Source organism: Schistocerca nitens, chromosome 8, assembly GCF_023898315.1.
Source record: "Schistocerca nitens isolate TAMUIC-IGC-003100 chromosome 8, iqSchNite1.1, whole genome shotgun sequence".
Classification (NCBI taxonomy): Eukaryota; Metazoa; Arthropoda; class Insecta; order Orthoptera; family Acrididae; genus Schistocerca; species Schistocerca nitens.
Genome location: NC_064621.1, coordinates 110,279,882 through 110,301,588, shown reverse-complemented (window position 1 = coordinate 110,301,588; position 21,707 = coordinate 110,279,882). Strand labels below are relative to the sequence as shown.

The 21,707-nt window shown below is 39.3% G+C and overlaps 1 protein-coding gene across 1 annotated transcript in view; it reads left to right on the top strand.

Annotated features, from left to right (window-relative positions):
- The window catches only part of LOC126198900 (myogenesis-regulating glycosidase-like), a 71,598-nt gene extending 52,648 nt beyond the window's left edge, over positions 1-18,950 (top strand). Inside the window, exon 6 of the mRNA XM_049935523.1 lies at positions 18,714-18,950. Coding sequence (XP_049791480.1) covers positions 18,714-18,913 — 200 coding nt within the window. The 3' untranslated portion in view covers positions 18,914-18,950. The remainder of the gene's footprint in view (positions 1-18,713) is intronic.
- Positions 18,951-21,707: the final 2,757 nt, after the last annotated feature.

Below are 21,707 nucleotides of genomic sequence, written 5' to 3'. Positions count from 1 at the left end.
CTCGATCCTCACCCTAGACCTTTTGCTGGGAACCTTCTGATTAATAATTCATTGCTATTCATGTCAGCCAAGATCCCATTTTACCAGCGTTTATCAGTTTTTACATGGGCTTTTCGTGTCCTCTGGGTCACCAGCTGTGCAAATAAAACATCATTTACTGTTGCTTATATAGTGAGACATTTTGCAAAGAATATTGCGACAACATTACTCATTAGTATACTTCTACGAAGAATATGGTGTTATAGTACAGTGTGCGTACTGTTCTATATACACTCCTGGAAATGGAAAAAAGAACACATTGACACCGGTGTGTCAGACCCACCATACTTGCTCCGGACACTGCGAGAGGGCTGTACAAGCAATGATCACACGCACGGCACAGCGGACACACCAGGAACCGCGGTGTTGGCCGTCGAATGGCGCTAGCTGCGCAGCATTTGTGCACCGCCGCCGTCAGTGTCAGCCAGTTTGCCGTGGCATACGGAGCTCCATCGCAGCCTTTAACACTGGTAACATGCCGCGACAGCGTGGACGTGAACCGTATGTGCAGTTGACGGACTTTGAGCGAGGGCGTATAATGGGCATGCGGGAGGCCGGGTGGACGTACCGCCGAATTGCTCAACACGTGGGGCGTGAGGTCTCCACAGTACGTCGATGTTGTCGCCAGTGGTCGGCGGAAGGTGCACGTGCCCGTCGACCTGGGACCGGACCGCAGCGACGCACGGATGCACGCCAAGACCGTAGGATCCTACGCAGTGCCGTAGGGGACCGCACCGCCACTTCCCAGCAAATTAGGGACACTGTTGCTCCTGGGGTATCGGCGAGGACCATTCGCAACCGTCTCCATGAAGCTGGGCTACGGTCCCGCACACCGTTAGGCCGTCTTCCGCTCAAGCCCCAACATCGTGCAGCCCGCCTCCAGTGGTGTCGCGACAGGCGTGAATGGAGGGACGAATGGAGACGTGTCGTCTTCAGCGATGAGAGTCGCTTCTGCCTTGGTGCCAATGATGGTCGTATGCGTGTTTGGCGCCGTGCAGGTGAGCGCCACAATCAGGACTGCATACGACCGAGGCACACAGGGCCAACACCCGGCATCATGGTGTGGGGAGCGATCTCCTACACTGGCCGTACACCACTGGTGATCGTCGAGGGGACACTGAATAGTGCACGGTACATCCAAACCGTCATCGAACCCATCGTTCTACCATTCCTAGACCGGCAAGGGAACTTGCTGTTCCAACAGGACAATGCACGTCCGCATGTATCCCGTGCCACCCAACGTGCTCTAGAAGGTGTAAGTCAACTACCCTGGCCAGCAAGATCTCCGGATCTGTCCCCCATTGAGCATGTTTGGGACTGGATGAAGCGTCGTCTCACGCGGTCTGCACGTCCAGCACGAACGCTGGTCCAACTGAGGCGCCAGGTGGAAATGGCATGGCAAGCCGTTCCACAGGACTACATCCAGCATCTCTACGATCGTCTCCATGGGAGGATAGCAGCCTGCATTGCTGCGAAAGGTGGATATACACTGTACTAGTGCCGACATTGTGCATGCTCTGTTGCCTGTGTCTATGTGCCTGTGGTTCTGTCAGTGTGATCATGTGATGTATCTGACCCCAGGAATGTGTCAATAAAGTTTCCCCTTCCTGGGACAATGAATTCACGGTGTTCTTATTTCAATTTCCAGGAGTGTATGTTGCTGGAAGATCAGTGTTCTATGAACCTCACACATTTATGTGAAGTATACTTGTTACGCGAAACATTATGCTCATGTATTACATTATTTGTCTAATCCAGTTCGTTTTTATTTAATAGATGTAGCGGAACCTTTTTTTCTGTTGTTGTGATCTTCAGTCCAAAGACAGATTTGATGCAGCTCTCCATGATTATGCTGTGCTAGCCTCTTCATCTCCGAAAATCTACTGTAACCTACACCCTTCTGAATCTGCTTACTGTATTCATCTCTTAGTCTCCCTCTACAATTTTTTCCCTCCACACTTCCCTCCAATACTAAAATTGTGATTCCTTGATGTCTCAGAATGTGTCTTGTCAATCAATCCCTTCTTCCAGTCAGGTTTTGTCACTAATTATTTTGCTCCGCAGTTCTGTTCACTGTCTCCACATTAGTTATACGATCTACCCATTTAATCTTCATTATTCTTCTGCGGCACCACGTTTCAGAAAATTCTGTTCTCGTCCTTTCTAGACAGTTTATTGTTTATGTTTCACTTCCATACATGGCTAAACTCCGTATAAATACTTTGTTTATAGTACATTACTATTTTAAGGCTAATGTTGCTTACACCACCTGAGAAGTTACAAATTCTGGTATTTTATTTTGTAGCTAATTGGGAGGCATTAAGATTGTTGGATATTTAACGTCGTTCATTTCAGTTCTTGGAACTTTTGGAATAAAGTATCGAAGACTTTCTTTTGTAGATACTTGTGTAGAGACTTGCCATAAAGTGTGTAGAACTTCTGGTATCTGCGTGAGCAGTTGTTTAATTTTAGAGGTTACAGTCCAGTAATATTCACTGTCACTATTCTGCTAATGAAGAGTACATTCTTTTGGCGAAACTTATATATTACTCGAAGGACAATTAATGCTGGGAGTGATATTTGTATGCATTTTACTATTTTCATTGCATGGTACTTATAGTCATATCTCATGCTGAAGACTACATCCATTACATTACACAGGTATTTTAAACTCAGCCAGTACTATAGCATTCTGTGGATAAATTGTTTGTCAACATGCGGTAAGATTTGATTAAATGACCGTCAGAGTGAGTTATTTTCGGTGAGTGGGTGGAAATGGTTCTTATTTTTCTGTTGGTTATTTTGAACAAATTTTTGTCCTGTAATCTTGCTAATGTGCCATTCTTTTGAATACTGTGCGGATTTTTATGAGTGAATTTCCTTTCTGTGATACTGTGCGAAGAATCAATGTCTTATGCCTTATCTGAATGTACAGTGAAATATTCTGGAACATGTTATGTTTGAATGCTGATGTTAAAACTCTATAAAAATTTCTGGTACAGCGAAGGTATTTTTTGTGAAATAATATGGTTGTGACGAAATATGTCACGCATGAATGGTAAGATGTCAGCATCCAACGGACACATTATTTTTACAAGTCAGCACATTGCTATTATCAGGTGCAATCATGGTAATTTGGTCACTTGGACACTGACATCTGACCATTTACACATGAACTATTTCGTTATGAAGTACGCAAAGAGAACTTTAGGAATTGTAATACGCTCGTGGCTTGCTTTATGAGATAAGGTTATTACACAGTGGAGATAGAGTTGTTTCCATTGAATTTCATGTAGCGTTAATATACGATGTAAATTTTATTTATTTGTGGAAATTTATTGAAGTGTTCATGCTAATATGTTGTCTTTCTGAGGTCCTTATTCCTTTGAAGTATAACATTTTGCTTTAAATACATGTACCTATTCCTCTGTGACATTTCAAAGTGTCATGGCTTATACACTGGACCTGTGTACGATGGATAGAATGCAGCTGTGGTTTTCCTGTTTTCTTGCTACGAGTCAGTCAGTCGAAATGCAGTTAGTGGGAGACATCTCTTGTGTTCATATGCGTTTCATAGTAATGTAAGGTGTGGAGTGTATTACTCAGGAATTCAGTGTTTGAAACCTAGAGAGCAGTTTGGAGAATTTCTCACTCCCTCACATGTAGTAGTACAACGTCACCTACTTTGTCTCTTGTCAGATATTTAGTAACATAATCCTGCTTTAACAAGATTTTTTTTTCAGCTTTCGCAGCGTCCGTCAGTATGACCTCGGGGCATGACCACATCGCATCATTGCATCTGATAATAGCAATGGGCTCATTTGTAAAAATATTGCGCCCGTTGGACATTGACATCTGACTGTTCTTGCATCACAACCACATTATTTCACAAAAATATCTTCACTGCAGAAAAAAATTTATACACTTTTTAAAGCAGTATTCAAAGGTAAACATCCTCCAACATATTTCACTGTATATTCAGATAACGCATAAGACATTAAACGTCCGAGCGTATCGCAAATTTTACACTTCAAACAAGCTGTGACTTTTACAGTTTTATTGTGCAATGACTCTTTAGCGTTATAACCTGTTATGAAATTGGACAGGCGTTTTACTGATAACAATATTTATTACTGTGTTTTTACCTCCACTGAAATTGCTGTAAGATGTTTTCGCATAATTTATCCGACGTATTAGGTGCATGTGGGGTTCGGTCTTCCACATAAAATACATTAACAATACGCCTCACTGCACTGCCTATCTGCGATATCGTCTTAATAACTTGAGTTACATCGACTGAACAAGCAAGGCTTGTATTCAGTATCAGGATGAGAGCAACACCGAAGTCAACATTAGTCTTTCCATCCGAAATAAATACCAAACATAAAATCTGCCCACTAGTCCTGAACAGAAAAAATCCGAATATTATTACTTTTGTAATGAACTGAAATATTTTAACGAAATCCTTTATTATTGCAGTTACCTGGAATCAAGAGGGATGCCATCAGCATCTTTGAACCACGTAGCTACATGTCGAAAAGCTGATCTGAAATAACAGTTAAATATTACTTACTGTTGATGTCGTTGTGGTCTTCAGTTCAGAGACTGGTTTGATGCAGCTCTCCATGCTACTCTATGCTGTGCAAGCTTCTTTATCTCTGGATAGCTACTGCAACCTACATCCTTCTGAATCTGTTTAGTGTATTCATCTCTTGGTCTCCCTCTACGATTTCGACACTCCACGCTTCACTACAGTACTAAATTGGTGATCCCTTGATGCCTCAGAAAGTGTCCTAGCAACCGATCCCTTCTTCTAGTCAAATTGTGCCACGAATTCCTCTTCTCCCCAATTCTATTCAGTACCTCCTCATTAGTTATGCGCTCTACCCATCTAATCTTTAGCATTCTTCTGTAGCACCACATTTCAAAAGCTTCTACTCTCTTCTTGTCTAAACTATTTATCGTCCACGTTTCACTTCCATACACAGCTACACTCCACCTAAATACTTTCAGAAACGACTTCCTGAAACTTAAATCTATACACCATGTTAACAAATTCCTCTTCTTCAGAAACGCCTTCCTTGCCATTGCCAGTCTACATTCTATGTCCTTTCTACTTCGACCACCATCAGTTACTTTCTTCCCCAAATAGCAAAACTCATCTACTACTTTAAGTGTCTCATTTACTAATCTAATTCCCAAGAATCACCTGATTTAATTTGACTATATTCCATTATCCCCATTTTGCTTTTGTTGGTGTTCATCTTATATCCTCCTTTCAAGAGATTGTCCATTCCGTTCAACTGCTCTTCCATGTCCTTTGCAGTCTCTGCCAGAATTACAATGCCATCGGCAAAACTCAAAGTTTTTATTTTTTCTCCGTGGATGTTAATTCCTACTCCAAATTTTTCTTTCGCTTCCTTTACTGCTTGCTCAATATACAGATTGAATAACACCAGAGATAGGCTACAACCCTGTCTCATTCCCTTGTCAACCACTGCTTCCCTTTCGTGCCCCTCGACTGTTATATCTGCCATCTGCTTTCTGTACAAATTCTAAATGGCCTTTCGCTCCCTGTGTTTGACCCCTTCCACCTTCAGAATTTGAAAGAGAGTCTTCCAGTCAACATTGTCAGAAGTTTTCTCTAAGTCTACAAATGCTATAAACGTAAGTTCCCCTTTCCTTAATCTACCCTCTAAGTAGTAGGGTCAATATTGCCTCAAATGTTCCGACATTTCTACGGAATCCAAACTGATCTTTCCCAAGGTCGACTTCTACCAGTTTTTCCATTCGTCTGTAAAAATTTCTGTTAGTATTTTGCAGCCGTGACTTATTAAACTGATAGTATGGTAATTTTCACACCTGTTTTCTTTGGGACTGGAATTATTATACTCTTCTTGAAGTCTGAGGGTATTTCGCCTGTCTCATCCATCTTGCTCACCAGATGATAAGAGTTTTGTCAGGGCTGGCTCTCCCAGGACTATCAGTAGTTCTAATGGAATGTTGCCTGCTCCTGGAGCCTTGTTTCGACTTAGACCTTTCAGTGCTCTGTAAAACTCTTCATGCAGTATCATATCGTTCCCTAATGCTCTCTGAAACTCTCTACAATCTCTGGTTCTTTCAGTTTATCCAGTTTCCATCTCTTTAAAATCCCACCTTTTTACTGTATTTACTGTACTCTCGTAAAATAACAGCAAATCGAATTTAACCACTATAAGTTGAAAGGGGACCACTCCAAATAGATTTCATTGCTTTGGTCGTTAATGTACTTTGTTAAGTAAATTACACACTAACATTGCCATTTCAGCTAATAAAATTTACATGAACAGCAGTTCCTCAACAAATCAACTTGTTTAAAAAAATGATGTACGAAACAAGACAATAATTGTATGTATGTAATATTAAAATACAGAACTGCTGAGAACTGAAAAATTATTTTGTTCTAAAATCCAGTGTTCTGGTATATTCACTAATATGACTGATTCTCCCAATATGCTTCCGAATATGAGAGTGCATAAAATTTCTTCTGTTGTAGCAAATGAACAGTCATGATTTGTGGTGACAAACAATGTTACTCAATTTCTTCCCGTCTCTGTTAATGTAGAAAAATATGGCTCCCCATGATGCCATCAACAGCCATTGTTCTTGACATACCAGTGGCGCCACTATTTCACCAAGGTTTATATCTGGAAATTCTTGCATCCATGACAAATATCTTGTTGACACGACTTATAACCATGTAACTTATTGCCGCCCTACTTTCTTAACCTTTTTAAAGAGTATCGACACACTGTAGCGAACATTTTTAATTATACATTTCAGAAAATTGGCTGCATGACTTCACTCTGTACAAGCCAGTCTCTCACTGATCCCAGTTCTGCTCTTGCCCACTATGTGCATCAAGATCATCCAAAAAACCTATCAAAGGAAAACAAACTGTGGTTCATCCTCTTATGTGGATCATTACTACAAACATGAATTCAATACAATATAAATCCCTTGGAAGCTGATCGGTCATTTACGCTTTAAATGAAATGACTAATTTATTTCACACTATATTACAGTTAATAGTCAATAGATAGAAATGAAGCATTCACTTCTTTACATTCAAAGTGGTACAATCTTGATAAGCTAGAATCCATCAACAGAATATTAGCACTCAGTTAGGTACAATTTTATCAGAAAAATTTAAAATTTTTATGTTATAGTTACATATTACATTGTCATTACATTACAGAAGGACAGAATGAGATCTGGGAGAAAGTTACTGAGTATGTTGGATTAAACAATTTTGTTTATTTTCATTAATTATTTTACTACCATTACCTGTGACTTAAAAATTCTGTATCTGGAACAGACTGGAGGTACTACTGTACATCCTCAGCTGTGAAGTTGAGATTTTTTGTGCTTCTGTGAGCAATGATGTGGCTTTTCTATGGATATTTAATATTTGAGAAATGATTTTTTAAATTTTTATATATATTTGCAGTGAACTTTGAGTATCTTCATGTCATATTTAATTTACTTCAGCTTCCAATTTTTGATGTGGACTATTAAGAAAAGAGTTTAAGTATTGTTGTCTTATGTCTTGGTATTGCAATGCTTTATAGAAACGAATATTAAATTTCTGTATAGTGAGAGGATTTGTGAATTTTTGTGAACCTGTGTTCTGGTGTGTTGCTTTCAAGTGGCTGATCAATCATTTGTGCTCTTATTTTGCGTTGTATGAAGGAGAAATATGCAATAAATCAAAGTGAGATGAGAAGCAACAGACTTGGGAAGAGCCAGACAAGAAACGAAAAATCTAGTTTAAACATGCAGTATGATTCTGGTGTTGTTACGTGTAGTGGTAATATTTAGGTGATATGTGTGTGCCATTTAGTGATTCAATGAGCATGTGAGTTAGTGAATTAGCGTGTGTTGAGGCCAGTAACGGGTTTCAAGAAGTTATAGGTGATGGTATGGGTACCACTAATCTGAATTTGTTCAACCCATTGATTCTGCTGCTCACTGTTGTGTTTCGACAGATAATTCTGCAACTCCTGCTGGTTGTAATGAACAGATTGAGTAACTGAGTGTTAATTAAGTTCCAAAAGATATTTCTGATTCATTCTTAATTCATGTTCTGTTCGCATCCATAGAGTGATTAGAGGCTAATAAAAAAAGGAAATTTATAAGAAACTAAAAATTAATATTGGAAGCGAAATTAAATTTTGGAAAGAACAGAAGGTGGCCTGGTGTAGATACATTAAGTGAAAAGATCGAGGCTATTTCTATGGAAAAATAGGCTATAGTAGGTGTACTACAAGCACAAACTTGAACAAATTTGATTTGGGAAGATTTTTCAGTGAGATTTGATGTACCTAGCACGCAGTTAAGAGGAGAGTTTGTCATATTTTGATGAGAGTAAATCTAGTATTGAGAATAAATTTGTTATTGTATGGGGAAGTCAAATTAAGTTGCAGGAAATAGTGAGTGAACAAAATAAGCAATTAAAAGAGAGTTTTCAGCTTAAGCAATTAGTATGAGAAGAATAAAACAGATTTGACAGAGATGTTGGATGCTTTCCCAAATGAGGAGCTCGATAAACAAATTCATAAACGAAGTTCAAATAATACTGCCTTATTATAAGGATTAGAGAAGGATTTTGAAGAGATAAACGTTAGTTCAGAGAAAGAGGTGTCAGGAATTAGAGAAGAGGTTCACAAGACCATTAAAAAGCCATTGCTGTTGCACAAGTAGCTGTTAATGCTGAGCACAGCTCACATAGTACACTACCTGCTATTGTTGGTGATTCTGAAGAGGTGAGACGTTTGTTGAATTTGAGAGAAGGTCAAAAGGAGATTGATGGGAAGAGAACAGAGTTCTCCAATAAAAGTTAGGAGAAAGTATTGCTTAGGGTTCTTGTTACAGCAGAACTCATGTGCGTCGTTTTGATATGAATTCTGGTCATAAAGAGGGGAGAGATAAATTCAGAACTGTTCAGGCTATGCCAAATGGTGACCCTCTTAGTGCAATGCTGACAAGGTATGTAGTGTCAAGAGAGACCACATCATTAGTTAAGCCTGATGTATGCTTGTTGCTGTTCCCAGATGGATGTGCATAAATTTATCTGTGGCATTCCGGTGCAATTGAGTGTTAGTGAACTGCAGCTGGATGATTTCCATTCAGGCTGAATGAATTCCTTACTGTGCTATTTTCACTGAAGCTCCATTCAGGCTGAATGAATTCCTTACTGTGCTATTTTCACTGAATGATGTAGAACCAAACTATAAGAGGATCAAACACAATGTTCATCTTCTTCACACAGAAGTAAGAACAGGCCTCAGTGTGGGAGAATTTAGTGACACTAAAATTTGTACGTTGTTGTACTCAGATGAGAGTACCCAGGTATGTTAATTAATTTTGTTCGTTTTGTGTTTGCAACTGGGCAGCTAATATATGCTATCCTTGAAGTGCTTTTTTTCTTTTTTTTTTTACTTGTTAGGAATCGTTTGCATTAGTATTCATACGAGATAGTTTCTTCTTTGTGGGTGACAGTATGTGATTACAGAGTATGCAGTGATCGACCAGATCGATGACTAGATTCTGATGATGCTTTCCATGTGGCTGTTTTGTATATTCTTCTTTCACTTACTGTATTCAAGTGATGAAATAATTTCCCTACTTGCTGCATACAGTTTTTCTTGGTGTTGAGTCTGCTTTCATGAATAGGTTGCATGATTTACTATACCTGTTCTTTATGTTTTGATGATTTGTTTGATGCCTTGGTTCTGGATGTTTGCGAATATTGGATGATGTGGTAAGGTGATGCAGTACAATAATTTTTGTTAGTTAGTTGGTTTGAACTATGCCACGAGGTCATGAATAAATATTTTTCCATTCAGTGATATTTAATACTTGGTGTCTATAATTTGTAAGTGTGAAGTGATATGTTGTGAAGGTCTACATTTTTCTATTCTTTTATACTTATTGTATTCCTACTCGTTTGTTTAGGTGAAGTGAGGTTTCTGTCCTATATTTATATGAGTATAGTTCTCTTACTACCAGTCGATCTAAGTGTAAAAGTTGTTGCAGTCATCCGTGAAAAAATGTACGTAGTTCAATGGCTAATGAAAGTGAACTGGTCATAAAGAATGTGGGATTGTTTGAATTAATGTCATCTGTTAACAATCACTTCATGAAAAACAAATTAAAATAAGTATTTCACAGTGACCATGGTTACTGAAAATAAATTCGATGTGATTCAGATTTCAAACCATGATAAGTCTGTCAGGAAATAAATAATGTTGTATAAGATCATCAGATGGGTTCTGTTTCAGTAGAGGTTGATTATGTATGATGATTGATGATTTCTCTAGGCTGTCGTTGTGGTTGATATTTGTTTGAGGTGAATGTTTCTGGCTGTACTGAATACTGTGAAAATGAAGTTATAAAGTGAAACTGGTTTGTGTAGATATGAATTTGCTCCAAAGTAGATGCTGGAATAATGTGACGCTGTGGTTTTTTTTTTTTTTTTTTTGTAGACGAGTATATGAGGTTTCTTTGATTCTCCGTTGCATACAGGTTGTTGCTAGCCAAAGTGTCTTGTTGTGGTTCATGGTTGAAATTGGGCAATAGTCCGAAATGGTACCGTGTGCTTAACGCTATTCTTCCGATTATGAACGTTTTAGTAAGGAAGTATCATAGTTAACACTTCGTTCAAGAATCATAAAAGAAGGTTATATACATAGAAGAATCCTGGAGATACTGACAGGTTTCAGATAGATTATATAATGGTAAGACAGAGATTTAGGAACCAGGTTTTAAATTGTAAGACATTTCCAGGGGAATGTGGACTCTGACCACAATCTATTGGTTATGAACTGTAGACTAAAACTGAAGAAACTGCAAAAAGGTGGGAATTTAAGGAGATGGGACCTGGATAAACTGAAAGAACCAGAGGCTGCAGAGAGTTTCAGGGAGAGCATAAGCGAACAATTGACAAGAATGGGGGAAAGAAATACAGTAGAAGATCAATGGGTAGCTTTGAGGGATAAAGTAGTGAAGGCAGCAGAGGATCAAGTAGGTAAAAAGACGAGGGCTAGTAGAAATCCTTGGGTAACAGAAGAAATACTGAATTTAATTTATGAAAGGAGAAAATATAAAAATGCAGTAAATGAAGCATGCAAAAAGTAATACAAACGTCTCAAAAATGAGATCGACAGGAAGTGCAAAATGGCTAAGCAGGGATGGCTAGAGGACAAATGTAAGGATGTAGAGGCTTATCTCACTAGGGGTAAGGTAGATACTGCCTACAGGAAAATTAAAGAGACCTTTGGAGAAAAGAGAGCCACTTGTATGAATATCAAGAGCTTAGATGGAAACCCAGTTCTAAGCAAAGAAGGGGAAGCAGAAAGGTGGAAGGAGTATATAGAGGGTCTATACAAGGGCGATGTACTTGAGGACAATATTTTGGAAATGGAAGAGGATGTGGATGAAGATGATATGGGAGATATGATACTGCGTGAAGATTTTGACAGAACACATAAAGACCTGAGTCGAAACAAAGCCCCGGGAGTAGACAACATTCCATTAGAACAACTGACAGCCTTGGGAGAGCCAGTCCTGACAAAACTCTACCATCTGGTGAGCAAGATATATGAGACAGGCGAAATACCCTCAGACGTCAAAAAGAATATAATAATTCCAATCCCAAAGAATGAAAGTGTTGACAGATGTGAAAATTACCAAACTATCAGTTTAATAAGTCATAGCTGCAAAATACTAACGCGAATTCTTTACAGACGAATGGAAAAACTAGTAGAAGCCGACCTCGGGGAAGATCAGTTTGGATTCCGTAGAAATATCGGAACACGTGAGGCAATACTGACCCTACGACTTATCTTAGAAGCTAGATTAAGGAAAGGCAAACTTACGTTTCTAGCATTTGTAGACTTAGAGAAAGCTTTTGACAATGTTGACTGGAATACTCTCTTTCAAATTCTGAAGGTGGCAGGGGTAAAATACAGGGAGCGAAAAGCTATTCACAATTTCTACAGAAACCAGATGGCAGTTATAAGAGTCGAGGGACATGAAAGGGAAGCAGTGGTTGGGAAGGGAGTGAGACAGGGTTGTAGCCTCTCCCCGATGTTATTCACTCTCTATATTGAGCAAGCAGTGAAGGAATCAAAAGAAGAATTCGTAGTAGGTATTAAAACCCAAGGAGAAGAAATAAAAACTTTGAGGTTTGCCGATGACATTGTAATTCTGTCAGAGACAGCAAAGGACTTGGAAGAGCAGTTGAACGGAATGGATAGTGTCTTGAAAGGAGGATATAAGATGAACATCAACAAATGCAAAACGAGGATAATGGAATGTAGTCGAACTAAGTCAGGTGATGCTGAGGGAATTAGATTAGGAAATGAGACACTTAAAGTAGTAAAGGAGTTTTGCTACTTGGGGAGCAAAATAACTGATGACGGTCCAAGTAGAGAGGATATAAAATGTAGACTGGCAATGGCAAGGAAAGCGTTTCTGAAGAAGAGAAATTTGTTAACGTCGAGTATAGATTTAAGTGTCAGGAAGTCGTTTCTGAAAGTATTTGTATGGAGTGTAGCCATGTATGGAAGTGAAACATGGACGATAAATAGTTTGGACAAGAAGAGAATAGAAGCTTTCGAAATGTGGTGCTACAGAAGTTTGTGGCACAACTGGACTAGAAGAAGGGATCGGTTGGTAGGACATATTCTGAGGCATCAAGGGATCACCAGTTTAGTATTGGAGGGCAGCGTGGAGGGTAAAACTCGTAGAGGGAGACCAAGAGATGAATACACTAAGCAGATTCAGAAGGATGTAGGTTGCAGTAGGTACTGGGAGATGAAGAAGCTTGCACAGGATAGAGTAGCATGGAGAGTTGCATCAAACGAGTCTCTGGACTGAAGACCAAAACAACAACAGTAAGACAGTATTTTACTGGTGCCAGGAGCACTACGATATATTTGAGAACTGATGATTTATGTGTGCCAGTACATGAACAGTAAGCGACCTATAGATACTGAGCTGTTTTTGGTGGTGTCAGGAGAGCTGCAGCCCAGTTGTTGTTTAAAGGAAGAATTCAGCACTGCTAGTCAAGAAAAGAGGAACAAATCCTCTTTTATCATTTACGCCAGATCGAGATTCAGAGCTTGTGTGGAACAATAAGTTTTGAAGGAAACTAAGACTTCAATACATTTATTTTGAACAAATGCACAACAGTTATTGAAATGCGAAGTGTAGCCGCAGCAGGAATAGTGAATTAAGAGCTTCATTTGGATAAGAACAGTAGTAAAGAACAGGAACGTGGACGTGAGTGTAATGTTAAAATGTTAGCTTTTTTCCGTCCTGTATGAGAATTGTCTGTGGTTCTTGTTTGGCATTGGATGCATGGTTCTGTGTGTGCAGCTCTGTATGTGCAGCTCTTTGCTGGCACATTCTTACTGGAAGAGATTGATGTGCAGCATTGCCTTGAGATTGTTTTCTGCATACGTTTGTTACGAGCTATTTAGCTACAGTGAAATAAGACCTAGCACTACGCAGCTCTGAGTATTAATTCAATGCAACGATTACAAGTCCGTAACGAGCTGTTGTGAGTGGCAGGCTTTAACATGTTTTGAATTCTGAGATACTAAGTCTCAAAGCATGTGGGCCAGAAATCACTTTCCCAGTAGAGTTCCAGGCGAGCCACGTAATTCACATTATCATGTAACTGTTCTTGATACTTTCATAGGATTCTTGACTAATTTGTGGTTAAATTCGTTATCATGTGGTGGCATACAACGCCTGGTGGTTCATATGTGAATAATTGTATCCTTCTTTTTACGGTGTCTCCAGTTGAAATAATCATTAACTTGAATATTATCTCCATGAATTTATTTTATGTTCCCTTGCCATGTTCAAACTGATAACTGAAACATAACAGTTCTATGGAACATGCCATGCACGCTGCATTTAAACTGCTGTAGAGGTTCTGTCAGGATCATTTGCCTTCAGCAAACGTTTTTATTCATATGAGCTGCTTTCACAGTGAGCATTTATTTGTTTAGCAGCTCGATTCCTTCTAGTTTCTCTGTAGGATTTTCATGTTTTTGAAGGTAAGTTGCGTTGAGGTCTTCGTGCCAGATGGTGAAATCTCTGAGTAGTAGGTTTCACCATGGGTTCATTTAGTGATCTTGAGGGCATCAGTGAAGGGCTCTACTAAGTTCCGTGCTAAACGCTACAAGAGAGCTTTTGTACAGCACAAAGAGGTCTTAAGAATAAATTCCGTTAATGTAAGGATACATATTACGATATTAATGCCGCTGCCCCGCCGCCTCTCCCCCCCCCCCCCTTCACACACACATATATAGTGAAGTGTTCACGACGGCAGAATCACAGCAATGCGAGCTCTTATGGGGCTTATCAACAGTCGTTCTCCCAGAGGATCACTTGCGAACGGAATGTTGAAAGTGTGATGACAATGGCACGCAAACTACAGTCACACATCATAAAGTGACACGTAGACTGTAAATGTCTTAGGGGGTCCGTAAAGTAATGTCGTATTTTTACATTGAATTTAAACAGATAAATTGTTAACGAGTCTTTCTTTTTAATCAATGACGTAATCACTCTTCTTATCAAGAACCTTTTCCCATACAGTGTGCAAATTTTCAACGCCTGATCGACAAAATTCAATTGGTTTTTGAGAAAAACATCTGGAGATAGCATTTTGGATATCATACACATCTTCACATTTTTTTCCATTTAGCAAATGTCGTAATGATCGAAATAAATGGAAATCGGATAGCGGAATATCGGACAAGTGTGGTGGATTAGGCAATACCTCCCCCCCCCCCCCCCCCAATTCATTAAATTTTTCCAGGCTTACTCTTGCGCAGTGCGGTCCTGCATTATCGTGTTGCAGAATAATGGCCTTTCTGTTGACAAGCGCAGCGCACTTTTCTATTAAATATTGATTTACTCGATCCACTTGTTCAAAGTAAAGGCCTGCATCCACAGTTTTTCCAGGTTTCACCACTTCAGAATGAGCGACCCCGCGAATACTTCATCAAACACACAAGAGCGCCTTTCTAGGGAGTAATACATGGCTCATCTGTATTCCGTGGCGATTCATTCGGAGGGAGCTACTGCCTCTCGCGTTTTGGATTATCGTAGTGGACCCATGTTTCAGTTCCACTGATAAAGCGATCAAAAAACGCTTCTCTGCCGAGTCACTGAAGCAATAATTTGCTTATTGTGGATAGGTTAGCTTATTTTTTGTCTTTACGAAAGTTCTGCATAGTTCTTGGGTGGTTGACCAAGGTTGATTAAGAGCGTTTGACGGTTCCCCGATTGTCTGACACTGATTTGGTTCCACTTCCACCCTTAACATGTCATTGTCTAAAGTTGTTAGCCTTTCTGATCGATACGTGTCAGAAAGATCAAAATTACCGAATCTGAAGTTAGAGAACCGCCTTTGGCATTTGCGAAAGTCTAACGCATTCATGTAAATATCACAAATGTTTTTGGCAGCAACTATTACTCAAAAAGCAAGTGATGCCGGATATGTACCTCTTCTGGAATCTGGCTTGCCATTTCACCATAAACTGCAAACAAAATTTAAGATTTAATGGTTTGCCAGTAAACAAGAGACTAACCTTAAAACGTCTTTGGCACGACTTTGAAGTACACAAGAGCTGATAAATGACAGACCAATATAGACATGCGCAGAAACGACGTTACTTTCCGGTTCCCCTAATATGTCTAGATATGCTTAAAAACAAAAAAGACAGACAGGATATAATAAAAAGTAATAGAGCAGTCATATTCAAAAAATGTTACGCTTTGACGCTGATTTCCGTATACTGAACAGTACTCTGAAGTGCATGGAGTAGGGTACTCAGCGTGGTAGCAAATGTTAGTATTCCTTCTCGTTCCGCTCCAGTATGGACCACGAAAAGTATGGCTGCTTAAATACCTCTCGCCACACCGTAACAATTCTTACTCTGTCTTTACGGTCCCTATGGGAGTAAGAAGTAGGAAGATTAAGAATGTGCACATTCTTCACTAAATACCGGTTCATACAATTTTGCAAGTAAGCTTTCGTGCGATAACTAGTAATTTACCTTCAAAAGTCTGCGAATTCAGGTATCTCAGCATTTCCGTTACGTTGTTCTGTGATTCGTATTGCCCTCCTCCGCACACGTTCAGATTCCCCGTTAAGTCCTATCTGGTATGAGTATCACATACTTGAGTAATATTCTAAGATGAGAAGCACAAGTGTTCTGTAAGCGATCTTCTGTGTAGACTGATTGCATTCGCCTAGAATTCTACCACTGAACTGGAGTCTCCCGCCTGTTTTAGCCACAGGTGACACTACGTGAACTTTCTGTTTCATATCCCCATAAATTGTTACACCCACGTATTTGTATGAGTTCACAGATTCCACTTGTGACTCGTTGATATTGTAGTCACAGGAAACTAAGTTTTTTCGTTTTATGGAATGCACAATTTTACGTTTCTCAACATTAAGGGGGGTAGGACGTCAAACGGGCCGAGTTGGAGCAGGAGAGGCACCACAGGACATTTCAATTTCCAGTGTCTATACTTTTACACATAAATTCATAACACTTCGTCAGCATGACCAGGAAGGATTCAGAAATTTCCGAATCTATTAAAAACTATGGTAAAAATTGAGGTAATTAAATATAAAATTTGTGCTTTTTTTAAACATGAAGTTTAAAATATAACAGTTCATTCGTTTTTTCATAAATTAAATAAATTCTAGAGTTTCATACACCTGTGAGTATTGTATGTATGCTGTGCAAAATTCATTGAAGAATCTCTCTAACTTATGAAGAAAAGTGTATCTATAGCAACAAATGATGAAATTTCGCACGTAAAAAATGTATTGTGTTATGTTTTCGAACTTCCACTGCAATGGGTGTGAATCCTGAATCCTTTCTGGTGATGCTGACAAAGTTTTATGAATTTATTTCTGAAAGTATAGACAGTGGAAATTAAAATGTCCTGAGATGCCTCTCCTGCTCCAAGTCGGCCCGTTTAACGTCCTACCCCCCCCCCCCCCCCCTTAAAACAAGAAGCCTACTGTGGCGCCACTTCGAAATCTTATCAAGATCTAACACGTTACCTGTGGGATAAGTATATAGTTCCATATTATCAGTTATTATACTGCTCAGTGTAGATCAGTGAAGGTAGAAGGAAAATGGTCGCCTCTATTGTGTAAATATATAGCTCCCTTTCAGTCAACATTGTCAAAAGCTTTCGTTAAGTCTACAAATGCTAGAAACATAGGTTTGCCCTTCCTTAATCTAGCTTCTAAGATAAGTCGTAGAGTCAGTATTGCCTCACGTGTTCCAACATTTCTACGGAATCCAAACTGATCTTCCCCGAGGTCGGCTTCTACTAGTTTTTCCATTCGTCTGTAAAGAATTCGCGTTAGTATTTTGCTGCTGTGACTTATTAAACTGATAGTTCGGTAATTTTCACATTTGTCAACACCTGCTTTCTTTGGGATTGGAATTATTATATTCTTCTTGAAGTCTGAGGGTATTTCGCCTGTTTCGTACATCTTGCTCACCATGGAGAAGAAATAAAAACTTTGAGGTTCGCCGATGACATCGTAATTCTGTCAGAGACAGCAAAGTACTTGGAAGAGCAGTTGAACGGAATGGATAGTGTCTTGAAAGGAGGATACAAGATGAACATCAACAAATGCAAAACGAGGATAATGGAATGTAGTCGAATTAAGTCAGGTGATGCTGAGGGAATTAGATTAGGAAATGAGACACTTAAAGTAGTGAAGGAGTTTTGCTATTTGGGGAGCAAAATAACTGATGACGGTCCAAGTAGAGAGGATATAAAATGTAGACTGGCAATGGCAAGGAAAGCGTTTCTGAAGAAGAGAAATTTGTTAACATCGAGTATAGATTTAAGTGTCAGGAAGTCATTTCTCAAAGTATTTGTATGGAGTGTAGCCACGTATGGAAGTGAAACATGGACGATAAATAGTTTGGACAAGAAGAGAATAGAAGCTTTCGAAATGTGGTGCTACAGAAGAATGCTGAAGATTAGATGGGTAGATCACATAACTAATGAGGAAGTATTGAATAGGATTGGGGAGCAGAGAAGTTTGTGGCACAACTTGACCAGAAGAAGGGATCGGTTGGTAGGACATGTTCTGAGGCATCAAGGGTTCGCCAATTTAGTATTGGAGGGCAGCGCGGAGGGTAAAAATCGTAGAGGGAGACCAAGAGATGAATACACTAAGCAGATTCAGAAGGATGTAGGTTGCAGTACGTACTGGGAGATGAAGAAGCTTGCACATGATAGAGTAGAATGGAGAGCTGCATCAAACCAGTCTCAGGACTGAAGACCACAACAGCAACAACATAGCTCCCTTGATATTTGGAATCAGATGACGTTTCATACCATTCTCCAGTGTGTCACATATCTGCCACCATTCCTTGTCCAATAACATACTTTGTTTTTGTTGAAGAATCCAATCCTTCCACATTATCCAATTTTCTCTAGCGTAAAATCAACTGACGCCAGCAACATCCAGATTATAACATTGTTTTCCAGTATTTCAACATCGCAGGCAGTGGTTCAACATGACATAACTAGAGCACCAGTAATGTGTCTTGCCTTCTGCACAGAGTTCCTTCTGGGAGAGGACCTCCTGGCAGCGCCCATCGTGCAGCACGACACATACGAACGGGACGTCTACCTGCCCAAGGGCACCTGGAGGGACGAGGTGGACCCCGAGCACCCCACCATAGAGGGTCCCACCTGGCTCCGCGACTACCCGGCGCCTCTCAACACGCTGCCCCACTTCACCAGGGTCACCTCCTCATAGGTCTCACCGACTAAAATGTTCCACGTTTCGTATAAAAAATAAAATAACTTATGTCTATCGTTTTGAGTTTGTAAATGATTCATTTCAGGAAACTATGACATTTCACTTGCTTTCAACTGATGTCAGTGATAAACAAAGCCTTCAGAGTGGTATGTGGTTTTGTGTCGCAATGTGTTTCATAACATTACACAAGTTACTCCAGTTAGCAGCTCTTCAGCAACTCAGATACGTCAAAAGGGCGTATCTTATCATTACTAACCCTTTAATCCTTATCCTTACCACCACCTTATCGTACATGAATCAAAATTCTCCCTCAAACTTTGAGTAAGGAATGAAAATGCTGTTGAAAATGTGAAAACTGAGACATTCAGGTTGAAACATCCCCCCAGAAAAATTAATGAATTACTGTGCTGATAAACCTCTACGTTATTTGATTTTCAAACAGCTGAGCAGAACTGAACATACTCAGACATCTCTCTCTTTACTTATTCTGATCAACACTAAACTGACACACAATATTTTTAACGCAACTCAATCTGACTTTCAATAATTCCTACAAAACAATGGCACTGACTAACATTAACCTATACCTTTCACAAATCACTTACCTCACAAAAATCTTCGTTGCTCAAACTTCTACAATACAGAGAGCGCCAATACTGCCAGCTAAATAAAAGATTCTAACTACTGGAGGCACTAACTACTGATAGGCATAGTTAGAAAATGAAAGATTTTGATAGAGAACAAGCAATGTATTTACCTTAATAGTGTTCAAAAGTCATCATATATATATATATATATATATATATATATATATATATATATATATATATATATATATATCAGTTCATGATATACAGTGTTACATATTTACTCTTTCTGATGGACATACGTCCAGATCATCCGCTCTCAAAATTCTGTCATCTCTCTCCCCACATCCACCACTGCTGGCGGCTCACCTCCAACTGCGCAACGCTACACGCTGTTCACATCCAGCTGCCCAACACTACAACAGCAAATATTCCAACAATGCGAACCAGCCACAGACTGCACACAGCACAGTCAGTGATTTTCATACAGAGCGCTACGTGGCGTTACCAACATAAAAACCTAAACACCCTACTCACAAGGTTAGTATGTAGTGGCGAACAAGTCTCTGGTCACTACCACGGGCACGCTTGCATGGCGACTGCTGAAATCACATACTACATATCAGTTTTTAAAATCTCTCTCTCTCTCTCTCTCTTTCTCTTTCTCTTTCTCTTTTTTTCTTTCGCTCTCTCTCTCTCTCTTTCTCTCTCTCTCTCTCTCTCTCTCTTTTATTTAAGGGTGAGTCACTAACTATTGCCACCTAGAACAACTCCGAAATAATGATAGTAGCTGAAAAGTTTGTCCGACAGATGTTGCATGGGACAACGGGGGCCATAATATGACATTGGTTTTTTGTTGCTAGGTGGGGTTGCTTCAGAGATATGAAGGTCAACTTTGTTTTTTTTTTTTTAATTGGATGCTATAGTCTGGTACTTTATTTTCTGATAGTGGCTATCGAGACGAATCTAATGATGTGTAACAATAAGGTCGTTGAAGGTCAACGAAGGTCACAAAGGTGGCATGAACGTCCATTCGCAGAAGGAGTTAGAAGTGATGACCATTGGTATCAATGCAGTGCTGCAATCTTCTTGTCATAGATTGAGTGGTATTCCTTATCAGATTTTCTTGTCCTTAGATAGAAAATATTTCTGTGTTAATGATATATTAATTACAAGCTTTGTGTTCATTTAAGCATTAATTTTACACACATAATCTGAAGTTACCTCCATTATTTATACTGGTGGCTCGCCCATTTATAAACTATGGCTGAAGTCTAAGATTAATTTTTAAGTTAACTTCTTGTCATCCATCATCTGTATCTACTAATCTTGACTTTAATTCTAATTTTTTCAATTTTGATTATGCTGGGTAATACAAATTAACAGACAACAAAATATTCAATAATTTTGAAAGGAGTCTCAGCGGCTTGTGTGCTCTTTATAGAGATGAATTGAAAGACGTGGGATTATTGCCTGCATAGTTACATTTACACACTAAATTTAGTAATAGACAACAGTACCATATTAACAGTGACATCTCTATGGATACGGTATTTATTCTGTACATTATGTACGGTTTTAAATTAAATCTAACACATGTCTGGTATCGTTGAAACACGAAGCACCTGCACAGATATGTTGTAATCTTAAAAGGATCACCGCGCTCTATATGTCGCTACAATTTGTGCCATGATGTGAAACATGAAGAAAGACAAACAACGTTTTCATACAAAGCCTTCGCAGAAAGACCCACAATAATGACTTAATATTCTTCTCTCAAAACTTGTCACTTTTCAATGACATTTTGCAATATACCTGCCATCTCTTACATTGCAAACGTGTACATTTGTACTAATATATTTTACTTTCCTCTTGAAAGAAATATTGATGCCCTTCTCGTGTCTGAAGTGTGAGGTACAAGGCGTTGGAGGTGGCGCAGTAGTTAAGATATTGCATATAATTCGGGAAGGTGAAACATCCTAATTACAGCGCAACCAGCGTGATTCAGCTTTTCCTTAGGTTCTGGAAATCATCTCAAACGAAACCAGTAAAGTTCCTTCAGCAAGTCGATGTCACATTCGTTCCACCATGTACACCCAACTGTCAGTCTTAAATAACTTCAATGCTGGGAGGAACAAGAAACTCTAATCTTGCTGCTTTCTGTTTACTGGTATTCTCGAGGTGTGAAAAATGTAGTCTACTAC